Source organism: Trachymyrmex cornetzi, unplaced genomic scaffold, assembly GCF_001594075.2.
Source record: "Trachymyrmex cornetzi isolate Tcor2-1 unplaced genomic scaffold, Tcor1.1 scaffold1342, whole genome shotgun sequence".
NCBI classification, from domain to species: Eukaryota; Metazoa; Arthropoda; class Insecta; order Hymenoptera; family Formicidae; genus Trachymyrmex; species Trachymyrmex cornetzi.
In genome coordinates this window covers 52,220-71,019 of record NW_017295920.1, presented here as the reverse complement: position 1 = coordinate 71,019, position 18,800 = coordinate 52,220, and the positions used below count along the sequence as shown (strand labels likewise).

Below are 18,800 nucleotides of genomic sequence, written 5' to 3'. Positions count from 1 at the left end.
ATCTAATATCGTCTCAACCGGCATCCGGCACTCGTAGGCATTCCGTTTTTCCGCTCGAGACAGCTCATCATTCGTACATCCCGGATACGCGTATCCGACTTCGAGCACGTGGACGACTTCGAACGAGATAAATCGATCGTCCCTCTCGTTTCACATTGGGGAGAGTTACTTTAATTAGTTTAGAGAAACGTACGTCCTCTCGTATTTACAGCTACTTCGGCGAGCGACGTTATTCGAGGGAAATTCTACAACTTAGCTGCTCGTCTTCGTTACAATCATCTTATAACGTAACATTTTATTTTTTTCCTTTTCTCTCTTTTCATATTTTTTATCGTAACACGCATACCCGCACGTTCACATATACACAGACACACACACACACATTCCCTCTATCGCACTCTATTTTCACCTCGCTATATATTATGTACAAAATCTCAGGGTAATTCTCGTTCTCCTCGCGCGTAAGGTAGCGAAAATCGATCGAACACGGTCTTGTTGGCGTTCCTGAAATTTATTAACCCTACATACGCGTGTTTAACGTATATGTACCCTCTACGATTTTTCGTTGTGCAAAAATATGTCGACTACTTTTTCTCCATTCCTTTTCCGTTCGCCTTGTCCCGCCCCGTGTCTGCCATTCCGTAGCCCGCCTCTCTCGCCTCATATATCGCGGCTAGAATTTACGTGGCATCCGAACCGAGGGGCATAGCCGTGGATGCATTCGTGTCCCTTGAGTAATTGTGCCGAAACGAATAGATTCCATTTATCTTGAATAGTACCGGCGTCTCGCGACGCGACATGTGCGTTAACGTCTAACGTTAACGCGTAACTTTCGTTCTATGAAAGACATGGAAGTAGGAGATTTCTAGCGTGCTTTTCATACATCGGTCATCGGTAAACTATTAAAGAGCGAGCGATAAAAAATGTAACATAGCGCGAGCAAGTGAAAGGGATGTATGTAAATCTAATAATAAACGCTAATTGAAGGTGATTGAATTAAATAAATTGAGATGAAAAGAGATTAGGAGAAAAAGATAGAGCGTAAATAATTAGTAAAATGCAGTTGCAAAAACTGAACGAGAGAGAGAGAGAAAAAGGTTCAAATATTTTTTTAATATATAAAATAGAATATTTCAATATTGGATAGCGTATTAACGTCAGTAGAGCGAATTCTCTCGCAGAGAGAAGATACGTCAAAGAGGAAAATCGGGACGAATAGCAAAAGGAAATATAAAAATATTACTGCCGAGCGGACAGTAATGGCTTGACCGAGCCCCACGCTTGATAAATACCGTCGTATTTCATTAGCGAAGTAATCAGCGAAGAAGATTACGTCCAACAAGACTCGTTACGATCGCGTTGTACGTGCAGCACGACATCGTTTTCGGTGGAATATACTTAAAGTATTTGTGTGTTCTCTCCCTTTCCTAATTACGCCTACGTCGTGGTACACGGGACTAATGGCCACACAGAGCCGACAGTGTTGTACGTCGATCCGCAATAGCGGACGCGCAATCGCAACGGTTGAGACGCGATCGTCCGACCGCTATGTCTCCAAGATTGCATTACGAGCAAATGAGATCACAAAACGATATGCGAACGAACGCGCGGCCAAGTCACTGCGTTTACCGTCCCTCGCAGAATCGCAGAAGATATGACAAAAACGAGGAAGGATCGGATGCGGAGAAACGCGGCCGGCGAAGAAGAGTTAACGTGGCTTGGTCCGAATAACGTTCGTTTTGTCTAACAGAGTCTGGCCATGAGCGATTTTGTCAAAATACTATAACAGATAAAGGTATATATACTTTTTCCCTGTATATTTACTATCACTTTAACTTATACTGTTTCACTTTAATTAAGATTACACTGTTAAATTCATATCTGTCAAATTTTACACTCAATTTGAATTATTTTTAATAATTTCTATAAGTCGCCACTGTTCCAATTCAATATGTTGTTAATTTAACTGAAACAATGAAGTTTAGTTTAAAAGTACACAATGTGAACTAAATTTGAGACTTTAATACATTTCATGAATTAAATAATTCAATTCAAGAAATGTGTTAAATCTATCTCAAATTTAGTTCACGTTGGTTACATTGAAACTAAACAGAAATGGATTGATCTACATTTTTGACACATAGAAATTAAAAAATAACAAAATGTTATTTAATTCAAGAAATTGGATCACCATTGCTGCGCTTTGATATGTAACAGTGTATAGAGTAAAACAGTATAAATTCGAGTGAGACAGCGTGTGTATATATATACTATACATACATATATATATATATATATATATATACACACACACACACACACATAAATATACCTTTTTTCTCGTTTTGACAGGATTTTGACAAAATCACACATAAAAGTTAAAATTACCAAATTTTGTTTAATTCAAGAGATTGGGTTACCATTACTCCTTTTTGATATTTAACAGTGTATAAAGGCAGTGTAAGTTAGAGTGAGATAGTATATATACAAGGAGAAAGTATACATATGTACCTTTCTCCAAGACTGGTAATAACACCGTTACCATTTCGTTATTTTTTTCGGTAACGATCATTACTTTTTTCTGTCTATAATAATAACGGTAATGTCGTTATATTTAACGGTAATGTCGTTATATTTAACGGTAACGAATTCAACCGTTACTTTTATCGTTAGTTTCATCTGTTATTATCTTTATAACTATGCTTTAAATCGCATTAGTGTTAATAGTTGGCTAGAAATATTTCATAATAGAAATTTAAATATTGAAAAATGTTTGTACTTCATTTCTTAAGACTGCATTCCGGTAGTCAATATCAATACTAAAAATCTGTAATATATATGTAACATGAACCATAAATTTTCAGTATTGGCAGTGAATATTGGAATGCACTCCTAATAACAACGTTAATGTTTAAAAACAATGTTTAATACAAATTTTAATAAAAATCTACGTTTGTGTAAATTACAGTCTAATTTCCTAAAGATAAGCATATATAAAAAATAAAAAAATTAATATACAAAATTATTGAAGATTTGCTAAATATAAATTTGGTATAAAGAGAGAAGCTTGTTATATAGAGACTAGTTTAGAATTTTTAAGTTTTAATATTTATTTCATAATTAATATTAATTATTAAATAACGTAATTTTTAAGTCTAATATCTTACTTTAACATTACAAAAAAGTAACGCTTCATTACTTTCTAAATAACGATAACGATAACGTGTTATTCTTATGAAGTAATGTTCCCAACTCTGCCTTTCTCTCTTTAACAATATTTTTAACAAAATCGCTCGTGGCTAGACTCTGTTATAGTGTCTTTAATTTTGTCCAAGGAAAACACGTGACCGAGACGGTCATTTTACAATCTATCACGCTACAGAGTATTTCGTAAAAATGTACGACAGAAAGTGGAACATATACTGACACGTAATACGATGTCACAATCGATCATCCTAATATGGTTGTCAGTAAAATGCGTTGTGCTCCGTTCTGTTATATTTTCACGTGTGTTGCGCGAGCGAAGGGAAACGAAACTTTACCGGCGCGTTCGATCGACGATACAAAAATAAAAAAAGATATATATATGTATATATAAATGAAAGGAAAAAATAGGGGAAGGGAGGGGATAAAAATTCAACAAAAGGCGCCGCGCACATAACATCTACACGTCGCGTACAACCATAAAACGAAGTGACGCGTAGAACTTGCACGAACGTAAAAAAAAGTGTATACATTTAGTGTCTATTGTTAGTCCGAAGTGTCGCGGGCTGAAACAGCGAAATTCGTTGTCGTCGAGATTTCGTTTCGGCTCCTCGTCTGAGTTCGTCGCGTCCAACTCGTGACTGGCGGCGTGAATACAATTATCATTGAGCATTATATGCTCTTACGTTTGTGTTAAGTACCTCAGGAAACTCGATCGAGTATTTACAATTACGTGATAAACATTCGATGCGCCGTCACCTTCACTAATTGTAAGGAAAAAATTTTTGGTACTTATGACGTTATAACTATAATTACGTAGTAAAATATTAAGATTAAAAGCACGTTTTTTTTTATTATTATTACTGTTACAATGTCAGGGTAATAATTATATTTATAATTTTATATACGAAAAAAAAATATGGTACCGATTATATAAATTATAATATAAATTATAATCGTTTTTTGGGACCACTATATATATTCTTTTTAGTATATAGAATTATAAATTAGTTATAATTATTATTATAATTACTATTGTATTATAAACATAATAAGAATATATTATACAGTAGTAATAATTACAAAATTCGCTCCTAATCGTAATTATTTTACTACGTAATTATGGTCACAAATACCAAAATTTTTCTCTCGGCAGACAATGTGACAGTCCAAGACATCCCCCAGATGTTCGGCTCAGACCGTTCGAGTTATCCGGATTGTTCCGTCACAAGGTAGATAACGTCGAAATGATCGTCTCGCCGATTTCAGCCCGATGGCCCTGCACGACGCGGCCGATCTCGATGAAAAAAAACTGTTCTTCGCGAAAGAATACATTTTTTACTTATAAACGCTACGCCTAGTACTTACAAAACCGGCAGCGTTAATCGCTCCGCGAATGATACATTTATATAATAAAACCGATTGGCGCGGTTACGGTAAACCGCAATCTCTTGTCGTTCGAAAAGACAGCGCATTATCCTCTCACACTTGTGTATATAAAAGTATAAAATACATCGAACGCCGCATCGAGTCTTCACTGATAGGCGGTAGTCAAACAGCTTCTGCGCGTCACTGAAGATTGAACTCGCGAGATTCTCCGTCCGACCTGCCCTCATTCTTGAAATATATCTTCCCGTTTATACTTACGACGTCTTTTCTCGCGTGAGCGGCCGGAAATTGATGTGTCCCGATACTTTAACATCGTATTCGGAGAACGCTCGTGGACGCAGTCTCACGAGAAGTTCCACGCGTCTTTTATAAAAATATAGAAAGAAATATCCGCAATCAACACAGAAAGCAAATGTAAATGCAATAAAATAACGAACATCGTGATAATCGTACATTTAACAAAATAATGTTCTGTGATAATGTTCTCGTGGGCCGCGTCGAGATTGACTAATTAAACGGACAACAATTAACGCATTGAATTCGGGATGGCAGTTAATTGTCTGAATCAACAACATTGTAAAATATTGATAAAATAGCCGAATTCAAAGCGTTAGCGAGAAAATAATCAATCTCGAGCAGTTAAATAGACGAGTCTGAACATGAATTTTAAATGACAAAATTCGACTTTTCGAAAAATGTTTGAAACAGCGATTAATGTTCAACAAAAATACACAATGTAAACAATAGATTTCTTAGACAGTCTTAATTGCTTAAAATCAGATGTTAGCGAAGTCGATAAATAAAATAAACGAGGAAAGACGGTGAATCACGCAGAGGATACACTGCCCTCCTTGTCGATGGTTGGTAAATTCCTTCGTAAAGACCATATCCCTGGTGTCCTCCGATACTCTTGGTTCATTTACCAGCACTCGCCATATAATGATAACATGCCTGTAATCATTGCACTCGAATACGGTCACTTTCACAATTGTTCCGACAGAATGATCACTCTGAGCGTCTGGACATTGTCATTGTCGAGAAGTTTGTTGGACCCTTTGAACGATACCTCGTCCTTTTCGAGACTCTCGACGGTCGTGTGCTCGCATCCTTCCGCCTCGGCTCTCTCCTCTCCTGGTGGATCGTCCTTTTGTACCGCGCTTCCTCTCGCGAGCAACGATTCGTGAGATGTTTTGATCGTGTCGATCGCCGGAACGTCCGAGTCAATTGACGCTGGATCAACGTTGCTCTTTGTACATCCTACCTGCGATCGTTCGCGTGTAATTGGACTCTGCGACGAATCGGCAGGTTTTTTGGAAACGAAACCAGCGGCAGTATACGTCGCGGCAAAATCCGGAGATCTTTGATTCCGTAGATCACGGGCCGAATCCGCGTCACGAGTCGTCAACGGAGACCTTTTCGAAGGATCGTTTCGGAAATGGCGTAGAGAAGGACCGGGCGAGAACGCCAAATGCGATAGCCTCTCCGTGGCTTTGGAAACGTCGAGTTGAGTTCGCGGGCTTCCGCTTAGCACCTTGAAATCCGCAGAACGGGCTCTCACGTCGACCTCGTCCGGACAGGCTTGCCCCTCCAAGGATGATGGCCGTTCCAGCAGACAACCATCCTCGAACAAGCAAGGATTCACATCGGCATCCACTTTTAACGTTTCTCCTCGCGATACCCCCGCGACTTCGTCGAGCAGCTTCGTCATCATGTCACCGTTGTTTTCCTCCGGCTGATCAGCAGCTTCGGGAACAGCCTCCAAAAGTCCCGAGCGATCGACCCGTAACGATAGGCCGCGCGCTGTCACGTCCTCCGCACCAGTGAGCACGCAAGGCCGCGGATACGTGACGGGATCCGTCTCCGCGATCTCCAGCAAACCAGACTTGTCGATTCGCCGAACTGTCACCGGAGTCGGAGCGCCGTCTAGACCACTATACACGTGACGATTCCTCGCATAATAGTCCTCTGCAGGCAACAACGACGGGTTATGTCCTAAACCTACGTCGTATGCAGCGCGATGCGGAAAGTGGTGCGGAGGATGCGTCGGAAGACCCAATTGTGAAGTCGCCGTCGCGGCCGTCGCGGCCGTCGCGATCGGCGGCACGGAAGGATTCTCAAGGACGATCTCCATACGGTGACGATGGCGATGGCGGTGATAGAGATGATGCGGACGATGCTGCGTCACCGTATGGCAAACGGGGGCCTGCTGCTATAGCCAGGTGGTACGCGTGTTTCCGGCTCGTGAGCCGGTAGGCAGGTCTCAAACGATTATCTCCCGGATGATCCTACGCCTGTTCGGCGTTGAGTAGCCGGACTCGAGGCTCTCGTCGTACGAGAGGCTGGGTTGTTGCGGCGGCTTCGTGTCCTCATCGTAATTCTCCTGGTACGGCAAACCCGACACGTCGTAAGGCGAATCTGTACGAAGATATAACAGACGATTAATATGAAGGTGGAATTACGAGATTACGGAAGAAGAGGGCAACGGGGAAAGAGGAAGGATGAAACGAGGTCTCTCCGAAGGTGGAGGAGGCACCGCGAAACAATGTAGTGTAGCCGCAGAAGATCGATGTAACGTACGATATAATCTATAACGCTGCAACCTAGCACGCACACCGGCAATATAGGGACTGTCATTAGAAGCTAGGCGAGCTGGACGAGGGAGTCACGTGAAACGATCGTAAGGCTAATACCGACCGACGTGTTTCTGAGACTTGACGACGGTGGCAAAGGGCTCCGTGCAGAACTGCTGCCGGCTCAGATTATGGCTCTCCCTGTAATCCTCTCGCTGCGGGAGATAATGAGGGTGCGTGGGGTAATCGGACTCCGTGGTACCGTATCCAGCGAGGTCGTACGGCTGGTTAACGCCGTTCGCAGCGGCGGATTTCATCTGCCATATGGAATCCTGTGAATTGACGGAACCGCCGTTGTTGGAATTTGAATAACTGTTGTCCATGTAGCCCATGTTCACACCTGGGGAAAATCGAAGAAGACACGTGTAATGTTTTTTTTTTGCACATTTTGGGTGCTTTCCATTTAGTGACACAAATCAAAACAAACATCGTTCTATCTTTTCATAAGTAACAAAGGCAGAACAATACTTGTGGAAAGCATCCTTTAACAGGTTTTCACAAACCTGTAAACATTTTTTGCGAGAAAACTATTTTCCGCAACATTTACCGTTGATATTGTGATTGGGTTGATGATAACCGTATCCAGACTGTGAATAAGCGGGCGTCTTTGAATCTTCCAAAGCCAAGGCGTGATCCAGGCTGTGTTCCAGTGCTTTGTTCTCGGCATAATACGGTGGCGGTGGTTGGCTTTGCTGGCCGTTACCTGCTACGAGGCTCGGCCGGACGCTACAAAATAAAGGAAAGAATTCAATGGGCCGTGCCTTTTTTTACACTCGAGCCATGCGATGCGACATACTGTCTAGCTTAAGTTATTCTCCACTTACAACGAGCATTAGTTTCGAATACTTACGCGTTCGTGTCCATTTCGTAATCTTTCGCCTTCGTCGCGTGTTTTCGCCGGCATCGGCAAAACAATAACAACAAGGCCGCGAACAGAAGAAAAACTGCTCCGCTCACTATCAGGGCGATTAAAGTTGGCGTTCCGAGAGAACCAGCTTGTGCAATGTAAGAAGGTCCAACTGAGAAAAAGAATGTTTAATGGGCGTAAATTCTCGATAAAGATACAATTTCTAAAATAAATCCGTTCCAAATATCTAACGATGTCTTTATAGTGTTATACAAAATAAATAATTATTAAAAATTGTTTGTTTAAGTCATTATCGTTTTAAAACACACGATTTGTTAATTAAAAAAAATTTTTGTATTATTAATAAGCTAGAGAAAATATAACCGTTAACTGGCACAAACGTCTATTAAATTGAAAAATAACTGCTTTCAAAGTTAATTATTTAAAAAGTTTGTATTTATAAACTGTGAGAAGAAATATTTTTTGTCTGATGGAAATTTTCAGTAGCAGAAATTATTCAACATGGTTTAAATTAGCATTAGCACGCTTAAAACATATTTTTATTTGTTATTAGACAATTTTTTTCAAGGAATTAATGTGATGAGATCTTAACTCTATTAAGTTTATTAATATTTTTATTTTAATTGACCAATATATAACATTAAGTAAGTCAATTATTATATCCTAAAATTTATTAATAATGCAATTTTCTAATAATTGAGAAACTGTAGTAAGTTTTAAAATAAATTTATGAATATTGATCCTTTTCTCTTTAATTATCTTGTACAATAATAAATTACTTACTTTCGGCTTCTGCATATTCACCGCATTTCTGCCGGTCGGCTTTGAGGCACAACCGAACTCTCAGTCGGGGTTCCGAGTCGGCTGCTTCAGGATCGTCCAATACTCCCTCTCTTTGAGTAGGCGTACTTCCAAGAACTTCGAGGGGCCACTCGTCGACGATACGCCATGAACTATCCGAGCCTCCGTCGAACTTTTCGATAGATGCTACCAACGCCAAGCATGTGGCACCCACGTTGATAGCGAGCGTGCTACTTTCCGGATCGAAGCTAACTCTAAGCGGTGTGGGTATTTTGGCTACCGCCGTGGTGGCGGTTACTTCGTCAGAATAATCAGAATGGTTTTTGGTGTTATAGACCTTCACCTTGAAGGTATAAGTCTGATGTTGCTCCAGATTAGTCACGTTGCACGGATTCGATCGCCGACAATCGAGCTCAAGCCATTGACCGATCGGTCCTCGAGGAGGCGCACAGTCTGGCGCAACTATTTCGTCACCACCGGCCACTCTTCTATATGAAACAAAGTACTTTGTGATGGGCAGGCCACCGTCGAAACCCAGTTGCCACAAAAGGGCGACATATGTGGGTCCGATCTCCATGGCGGTGATATTGATTGGTTTTTCTGGTGCTCCCTTAGGCTGCAATCTGATAGTGGACATGACACTACCTTGAGCATTGGCAGCGCGGCAAGTGTAGTCACCGTAATCGGACTCGCGGATGTTGGTCATTCTTAGGACGGACGTATACGCATCGTAGTTATCGCTAGTGGTAGTAATCTCGTAGTGGCCGTCGCTGGAGGAGCCCTGAAGAGTCGCGGCATTGGTACCGAAACTCCACTGGAATTCGGGCTTTGGCCATGCTTGAACCTTGCAGGCAACTTCGGCGGTCTCTCGGAGATTGTAAGCCACTTTGCCGTGCTGATGGAGAACTATGGGCTCGTGCTCCACCTTGAGCATCATCGTAGACTCGACTTTCTTCACCTCGTTCACGAAGACGCAGGTGTATTTACCGCGATCGCCCGCCACGATTTCATCGGTCTGCGGACGAGCATGACCCAGAAAACTCAGCGTGGAATTTACGGTTATTACGTTACCATGGCCCTCCGACGCCGTCGTAATTACTTTGTAGAGCCTCTCGTCGGCCGTTAATTCTTGATCGTCCTTCAGCCAGCGCACGCTAGGCCGCGGTTTGCCCTGCGCTACGCAGGATACTTGGAACGACGACTCGCCGACTCTGAAGATAAGCAAGAAAACGTTAGATTATTAGAACGGAAGATATATCTTGTTATACTCGTGAAGCGACTTTACTGTACTTCGCCGAGTGGCACATAGTTTATGGAAGAAATATGTAGAAGAAAGCGTAAGTAAAAGAAACGTAAAGTCCACAGACTTTCTACAATTGCATCAACGACATTTAGTATGACTTGAAGATTAAAGGACAAAGTGGATAAAGAAAATACGTCACGGCCTTGCAAAAAGTAAATTGTGCTCAGGGAAATAAATTGCTATTTCTCGTTGCATGTAGAATGAAACATCTAAAGTGCGCAGCAAGAACATGTCTCTAAAAATGTTCAAGTTTTTCAAAAAGAGTTTGAATATAAGCTTAAGAGTTCGAATATTTAAAAATCAAACAATAATTATTCATATCGCAATTTGCAATATATTTGTTTCCAATATATTTGTTTCGAACCAATCAAATTTTTCATTGGTTCGAAAAGTGAGATATTTTAAAGGAACATTCTATGGTAGTTTGTACAATTTCCACACTGAAAAGGACTCAAATCCACAGTCAAAACGTTTATTTTAACTTCGTAGTTTAGATTTTAAGTAAAACCTAATTAGTTGCGAATTGTATTTTTTCACGTTAAGAATACAAAGTGGAAGCATCAACGACAACTACGGGGAGACTCATATATATATATATATATATATGAGTGTCTGTGTGTAATACATTTTTAGTACTGTAAACTGCACGCCGATTCGGTTTGTTGGACTTGAACAATAAATTGATTCTGCACAATATCATAAATTATTTTTCAACAAAGTAAATTTGTCAATCCATATGGTGTATTGGAATCATCTTTATTTGAATTCTTAAACGTTTTGATTCTCTTTGGAAGCTTCATCAACAATCATCTTACAACTATATTAGATTTCGCGAACATTCGATACAGAGTCACTCGCAGGTTGCTAGAACTGTAGTGTCATCTGTTTAATTCATATATATATATATAAGATGTTCGATTGCGATCGATTGGGTGAGTTTCTCGATTGAATTATTGTAAAAAATTCAACATCTTATATATATGAATTAAACAGATAACACTACAGTTCTGGCAACCTGCGAGTGACTCTATATCGAATGTTCGCGAAATCTAATGTAGTTGTAAGATGATTGCTGATGAAGATTCCAAAGAGAATCGAAATGTTCAAGAATTCAAATAAAGATGATTCCAATACACCATATGGATTGACAAATTTACTTTGTTGAAAATCAATTAACGCACCTCCGCTCGCGTCGACTCTTATTAGCCTGATTGTAGGTTATATTTGTGATTTTAACATCTTTATAATATGATGCTTGATGATAGCGTTAAATTATTAAATTGCTTGTCAATTTAATTCGCGATTACTAGAGTAGTTTTAATTGCGTTTATAGTCCAGAAAAACAATTCGGCGCGCAGTTTGAAAAGACTACAATATGGTATATTTGCAAATACGTATATAGTGTATATAAGTAATTCAAGATTGAATTATTTAAAGCAATGAAGATCCAGCTTCGACCGTAATAGACATTTTAAATTTCTAGTATTGATTGTGTTTCTCACATATGCGATCCAAAATAAAGATTTTTAATATTGTATATATATTTTACTTGTATTGGAAAAATTACGTATACAGGATTCTTTTTACTTACTTCCTCGTGACATGGGGCTGCAACTTGGTGAGAATCTTCGGCGGCTGGTGAACGGTAAGGTTTACCGACGCGGCTTCACCGATGCCGATCTCGTTGATGGCAAAGCATTTGTAGGTACCCTCGCTACCAAGGTGTACCGAGTCGATTTCGTATTTCGGGCCGGATGGTGCTGGCACTTGAATCGAGCCACCCTCGCCTACCTTCCACCATTTGTACTGTGGCTCGGGGTAACCAGCTGGACTGGCCATGCACGTGAGTATCACCCGCGAACCCTCAACGGCGACCGGCGAATCCGGAGTCACTCTGGCCGGGCCAGGTTTGTGCCGCACTCGGATCGTCACGGTGGAAAAGGCTGAATGGTTCCTGCGTTCGCCGCCGGTAGGATAAATCGTGTTCACCGCGCGACAGGTGTAGTTACCAGCGTGTTCCGAAGTGACACGGGTCAATCGGAGAATTGAACCTGGTTGCCTAAATTCTGGTCGGCCGTCCCGCAGCCATTCGATCACGGACGGCATCGGGTTAGCGGACACGTTACAGTGGACGGTTATGCTGTCCTCTACATCAGCTACTCTGACAGTGTCGCCCTCGATGGACACTGTGGGTGGATAGAGCACGTCCAGGGTCAAAGGGGTCTCGACCAACCTACCGAGTCCATTGTCCGCCTGGCAGTTGTACGTGCCAAAGTCCTGTAGCGTCACCTTAGGTATCACATGCTCGAAGTTGGTGGAGACGTAGGAACCGCCCCGCCACCAGTGTATCATGCTGACCCTCGGTTTCGAATCTACATGGCATTTGAGGATCGCGGTGCCGTTCACCTCGACCTTGAGCGGGTTGTCTGGGCCAACAGACACGCGTGGGAAGTAGTTGACGTCGAGCGTCACCGAAGCGTTCAGGGTCTCACCCTCGCGCATCGCTCGGTTTCTCACGACGCACCGGAAAATTGCCCGATCGTCCTCCCGCGTGGGATGGATTATCAGAGTCTTGCCGGTGTGCAGCAGGGTGGTATTGCTGCCACGGTACCATCTCACTTCTGGCTCGGGACTGCCACCGATGGTGTTGCACGCCAGCTCCAGTATCTTGCCTTCTGTGGCTAATGCAGAGGTCGGCGATATCATCGGCTGACCCGGCGCTCTCAGCACCGTCAGGGTAATGTACTTCCTGTGGAGGTCGACGCCGGTGCTACTGACCTTCACTCTGCACTCATACTTGCCGTTGTCACGCTCGTAGGACACGTTCCTGATCTGCAGGTCGTAACGGCCCTCCTGCAAGTTCATGTAAACCTTGTAGTTTGGCGACAACGAGCGGTTTTCGATCGCCGCGTTGTCGAGATTGTTATTCGTGTGGGTCAGCCAAAAACACGTGACGTTTTCCCGCGGTGGTGGGAATCGACACTGCAACTGCACCGTCGAGCCCTCATGTGTGTCCATCTGTGTCTCGTCAGTGTACGCTCCGATAGGTGCTGAAACAAAAGGAGTTTGTTAAAGCAACAACAAACACATCGAAACCGACTAGTATTTCAAAAACAACTTCCAACGAGGAAAAAATGAATGTATTTTCTTTCTTTCTTTAACATACGTTTTATATAATATATTTTATGCATTATAACTGTAGGCGGTGACAGCATTAACGGACAATCGATCCGCGTCGTAGTAACCCGATAACCCGGTGACCCGATGAGGAAATCGACCGCAAGAGACGCTCGATGTGTAAGAATCGATCGGCCTCTCCATCGTCGTGCTTTACAGCCTCGCTCGTACACACATTTTCCATTAAGACGGAATAAATTCGCGAGCGCGAACAGCAGCGTTCGAACGCTACTGCGTGGGACCGTGATAATGGCAATACAAATTGCCTGTCAGGAACCAACCTAGTTTTTGGGTTCACCGACTCCCCACTGAGAGTTCACCTTTTACGCAATTAATGCCAAGCTGCGTGTCGTTTCGCCAGCGTTGACAATACTGATTGTTGACGAGTCCGTGCGTACCAAGCATGATTAAAGCAAGTGAGAGAATAATACACTGGCATTTAGCGACGCGAAAGACGTCAGATATTCGCGCCGTGTCGCATTTATGAAATAATGAACTGGCGAAAACGATTCGTCGCCAGCTACGGTTAGTCGCATTGCAAGCTGCGTGAATTCCTGTCTTTACGACGACGACGATGACGGCAACAGTACCGTTAGAGAATATCCGGAACGTTAGCATTCTCCAGAGAAATTGGTTTGCCCTCGCTCGTGTTTTCGTTGTAAACTACCTAATTAAAACACGAAGAATGACGATCATAAAGATTAATTTCGGGAGGAGAGAAACGCGGAAGGTTGGAAAAAAATTTTTTTAATTCAAAATATTTCGTATTAACTCGTCTACTACAATAGTATATGTTCAACTTTAATCCCTGCACGTGTCAATAGAGAGGCACCATTGTAACGTGTGCTTCGACAACGAGCATTGAACGAGCTCGTTCCTGTGTTTCTCTCTCTCTCTCTCGCTCCATTTCTCTCTCTTTCTCTCTAAAATTTTACGCACTAAAATACATTTTATAAAAAATCTATTACACATGAAGCTTTTACACACGAATAACCAATATACGTTGCATTTGCAATGTTGTAATAAAGGATGAAAAATATTATAATACAAAAGCGATGACCATAGAAAAAAAATTTTTTTTTATATTTACAAACGTGTATTTAACAGTGCAAATAGTTATTAAACGTTTCCTATTTTGAAATAACGTTTGTTTCGTGTGCGTAAGTATTTGCAAGTTGAAGTTTGATTGTTATATCTTTACAGAAGAAATTAAAAAAAAAAATATCAGCATTCCAACGCTGTTTGTGTGTTTTCAAAGCGGTGGAAACAACACGTCATTCCCATCCACTTCTCCATCGCATCGTTACGTTTATTCAGTGAATGTAAATGGCAAAAATTACCGAATATGAATTTTTGGTAATATTTTATATAAATTAAAAAGAAAGCGTATGTAAAATTCCGTTTTAATTAAAAAATTTAATTATAATCGAGGGTGAGAACAATGACGTAAAATAAAAAGGATATTGTTTCAAAAATGTCATTGATGATTCCATTCGTAATTATTTAAACGACCCGAAAGGTCGTTTCAAACATTTCCATAAATATTTAATGGTACAATTAACCAATTTAAATAAAAATTATTTATAGCATTTTTTTCTTATGCGTTATCAATTTGTTCGTGGAAATATAGTCTCTGAATAAGTCGTTAAAAAATTAACCGAGAGAGAATGCGTATTATTTAAAATATTCCTGATATATCAATGATGTTTTCGTACGTTATACAGACGGTTTTATCATTATAAAAATCGATTTTCACACATGACACAGCATCATAACGTTTCCCTATCGTAACGTAACATCGAATGTCGACACAAATCATTGCGAAAATCGAATACCACAGCGCGGTGACGTTGAAAACTAATAGTACCGCACTGTCGCGACCACCGAATGTCGCGATATTTATAGTGAACTTCTGATGTCGGTCACCGTTAACCACAAAATTAACTAAACACCTTTTCTATATCCTGTTTTTATAATCGACATTTAAACCTGATACACAGAAAAAATGTAAGGCAGCAAGATGTACAGAAAAAAAACGGTTTTGATGAAGTATCTAAAATGTAGTTACATATACTCGTACATATTTGAAAATAATGTTGTCTGGATCATCAAAATAATTACACAAGAATTTCAAGTATAATAAATAATGCTGCAAAAAGTTTTGATATTCTAGCTACGAGTTTGAACGTCCTATATAATTGTTTTGATAGTCCAAACAAAATTATTTTCAAATTTATATCTAGCTAAATTTGCAGATAAGTTTCTTAGTTCTTTCTGTATAAACAATAAGCGAATCGATCAATCATAGTAGAGAACGTAAGGCAATATTATAATAACGTAGGTAATATCAAATTCAAAATAGTGATTTGCTTATCTGCAATAACACGGTAGTGTCTCGGAGCTAAGACAAGTTAACTGTTTATGTCTTACTGTTTAAGTTTTTCTTTTGTGTACCACAGCCTTTATACGACGAAAAAAGAACATATGGCGAAGTTTCAGTGGAAGTGACGAATGTTGTTCATTCGATTGCTCGAGAATAGAGGAAATTCACGATATTCAACAATGAAGCTTATGACGTATGTTGCAGCGTATATCTTGTTTCGTATATTCACGGTTTCAAAGGTAACCCTATGAGCCAGTTGGGTTGGTCTGTACATCTGCCTGTCGGACTTACCCTGCCCCATCACCCACGAACTTCATCATTCAAGCTAGAATTTTCAGATTCACTCATGAATAAAAATGCAGAATACATCGATGCTAATAAACGAACGAAATGAGAACAATAAAATACGCGTTTTCAGAATTACAAAGTAACGATAAGTATAAGAACGAGAAGTAAAAATTTCTCCAAGTATAGTCTCAAAGTAAAGAGACAAGATATATCTAATAAACTCAATCTTATTTTATCTTATGACTTTATTGTCGAGTGGAAGAGAGCGAGTAACGGAGATTTAAATTCTCTTCCGTGAATCTTTGGAAAAATTTTTATATCGAATTTCTCGACGAATTCACCGTTCAGTGAAATAAATCTCTTGACCTTTTACGACTTCTCAGGTGCGAAGTGGAACCTACTTCGTGCGGCAATATTCGTGGAGCACACGTCCGCATTATACCGTACTGTCGGCCACGAGGCACCCATCGAATGGTGGAAGCAGCCACGTTTCTCGCTGGCGAACGTATCTCTCGTCATTGGGTCGCGTAACGGTAAAACCGCCAGTCGACTCGACTCGTCAACGCTATTGAGGATCGTCCTCTTCCGCCATTTTGTGTTTGGGAATGTCGGAGTATCCTGGCCTCCTCTCTCTCCCGCTCGTATTTCACGCAGCGACGACGTTTATCTTTCCTCTTTTCGATTTATTTGTCTACGAGCCATTTGATCCCGGGTTCATTCGTTCATTTACCTGTCCACCTATCCGTTCGTTTGCCAGCGAATTCGTTCATATATCCTTCGTCGCGGAGTGCATTGTCCTATTATTTTACCTCGATCTTCGCACCTCGTTTCCACAAAACTTTTCCTCCTCACTCCTTGCTGATGTTCATTCCGAAATCCTGACTCGTGGCTGATGTTCGCTCTGGAATCCTGATTCATGGCTTCCTCGAAAACGCACCATTACGATATTACATTTTAACACGTGAATAAATTCTAACAGTTGGCGATTTTTAATCGCGCTCAAAGAGAGATCTTCACAAATTTAACGCGAATAAATCACCGAAGCGCGATTCAAGCTATAAAAAAATTCTTTCAAATCTTTACGTCTCACGATAAAAGAAAAAAAAATTCTGTCTCATTATTAACTGTGCGGCAGTCAATGATGTGACACTAAAAGCGGTAAATCATGTTCAATTTTTTTGCACTTTATATAGAAATAATATTACATTACTGTCAATATTGTAGCTTGAAATAACGCCGCTCGATTTTCGAAATAGAACGCCACGGTTTCGATTATTAGGCAGTAATGGATTATTATTGGAACAGCATTTGATCACTAAGGCAACGTTAAACCCGTTTAATGGTATCGGCAGTTTTTCCTTGGGTTTTTAAAAGTTGTGAAAGCTGAGGAAGAAAAATGAAGGAAGTTGGATAGGATATGAAAGATCAAGAGAGGAAGTTCTGCAAAATTTAATCATCTTTCGGATTTAACATTGTTCTTGGAAAGATCAATATGATTTAGAATATCGAGGCAAAAACATTCCGTACTGATATAAATGTCTAATGGCTCGTGTTTGCGAAAAAATGAGACTTTTTCGCGCGGTGGCCCAGATGGCATAACTGGTTTTTCGTTTCCTTCCATATCGATGCTTTGCCAAGCTTTCCAGGAAATTATGCCTTTATATATGATTTCTATATATCTCGCTTCTCCTCTCTCTCTCTCTCTCTCTCAAATGTCGCGTCGATATGTCACAAGTGTTGCTATGATTTGTCGTCGTAAGACGCTTTCAGAACGACTTTACTGTTACGTTGTGTGCTCCGTGAACGAGTGAGTTATGTTGCCTGACAAAATCAACTTTCTTCGCCAGGTTATTCCGCTCTGTTCTACATTTCCTACAAAGAGACTCTTACTTTTGCTTAAATCCATTTCTAACCAAGTTTCGTCGAAAGTACTCACTCAAGACTCTTTGCGTGTACTACGCGTTGCGTGCACCGATTTCTTCGCGACAAGATATGGCCATTTAAAAATGGCGCATTAATCTTTTTTACCGTACCAGGATCGATCTAAGAAGTAGAGCAAAAACTTACAAACGATATCGGCGCTTTTATCATTCATCATTTTATTCTCGTAGTCGCAGTTATATCAACCCTTTTAATCGTTTATTCCTATAGCAGAACTTGTGTCATCAATATTAAACATCAGCGCGGTTTGAAGTTCGCAATTGAATATCTATCGGTGCATTTGACATTATTGCAAATGAAAATATAAATATATTCCGCAAATTTTTTATTTCTATGAAAACTACCTGCGTCCGATCGTTTTTAAATTCTTTAAATCATTATTGATGTGTATGACTGTAAGACTACACGGACAGAATTGTCTCTTAAAATTTACCCTGAAAATATGGTTGTGGTACAATACAATATTTTAAAGATTTTTACCATGCACTTCAGTAAAATTAATCAAACCTATTATACAATTTTATTGTAGCTTTATTAATGAGAGAAATTTACACAATATTCTTCGAAATACAATGTTGTCCCAGGACTATCATATTTTTAGAGTAAACTCTAAGAAAAAATTCTCTTCGTGTGGGTAGGTCCAAATATCCCGTATATTCGCCAAGGTTTCTGCTTATGTCGCGATTATGCGTGCTGCGAGAAACGGGGTGAATGGAACCCCGGCGCCAACCCCTATAATATATCTTATTGTCGTGAGCTTCTTTCGCCTTCCCTTCCGCGCTACTCCTCGATCCCGTCGCAGTCCTTTCTTCGTCC

The 18,800-nt window shown here is 40.5% G+C and overlaps 1 protein-coding gene across 1 annotated transcript in view; it reads right to left on the bottom strand.

Annotated features, from left to right (window-relative positions):
• Nucleotides 1-6,846: 6,846 nt before the first annotated feature.
• Nucleotides 6,847-18,800, bottom strand: part of ed (hemicentin protein echinoid) — a 32,593-nt gene continuing 20,639 nt past the window's right edge. The window contains exons 2-7 of the mRNA XM_018522522.1: nucleotides 11,787-13,245; nucleotides 8,875-10,103; nucleotides 8,074-8,242; nucleotides 7,771-7,949; nucleotides 7,288-7,563; nucleotides 6,847-7,008 (exon numbers count right to left, since the gene is read on the bottom strand). Coding sequence (XP_018378024.1) covers nucleotides 6,854-7,008; nucleotides 7,288-7,563; nucleotides 7,771-7,949; nucleotides 8,074-8,242; nucleotides 8,875-10,103; nucleotides 11,787-13,245 — 3,467 coding nt within the window. The 3' untranslated portion in view covers nucleotides 6,847-6,853. The remainder of the gene's footprint in view (nucleotides 7,009-7,287; nucleotides 7,564-7,770; nucleotides 7,950-8,073; nucleotides 8,243-8,874; nucleotides 10,104-11,786; nucleotides 13,246-18,800) is intronic.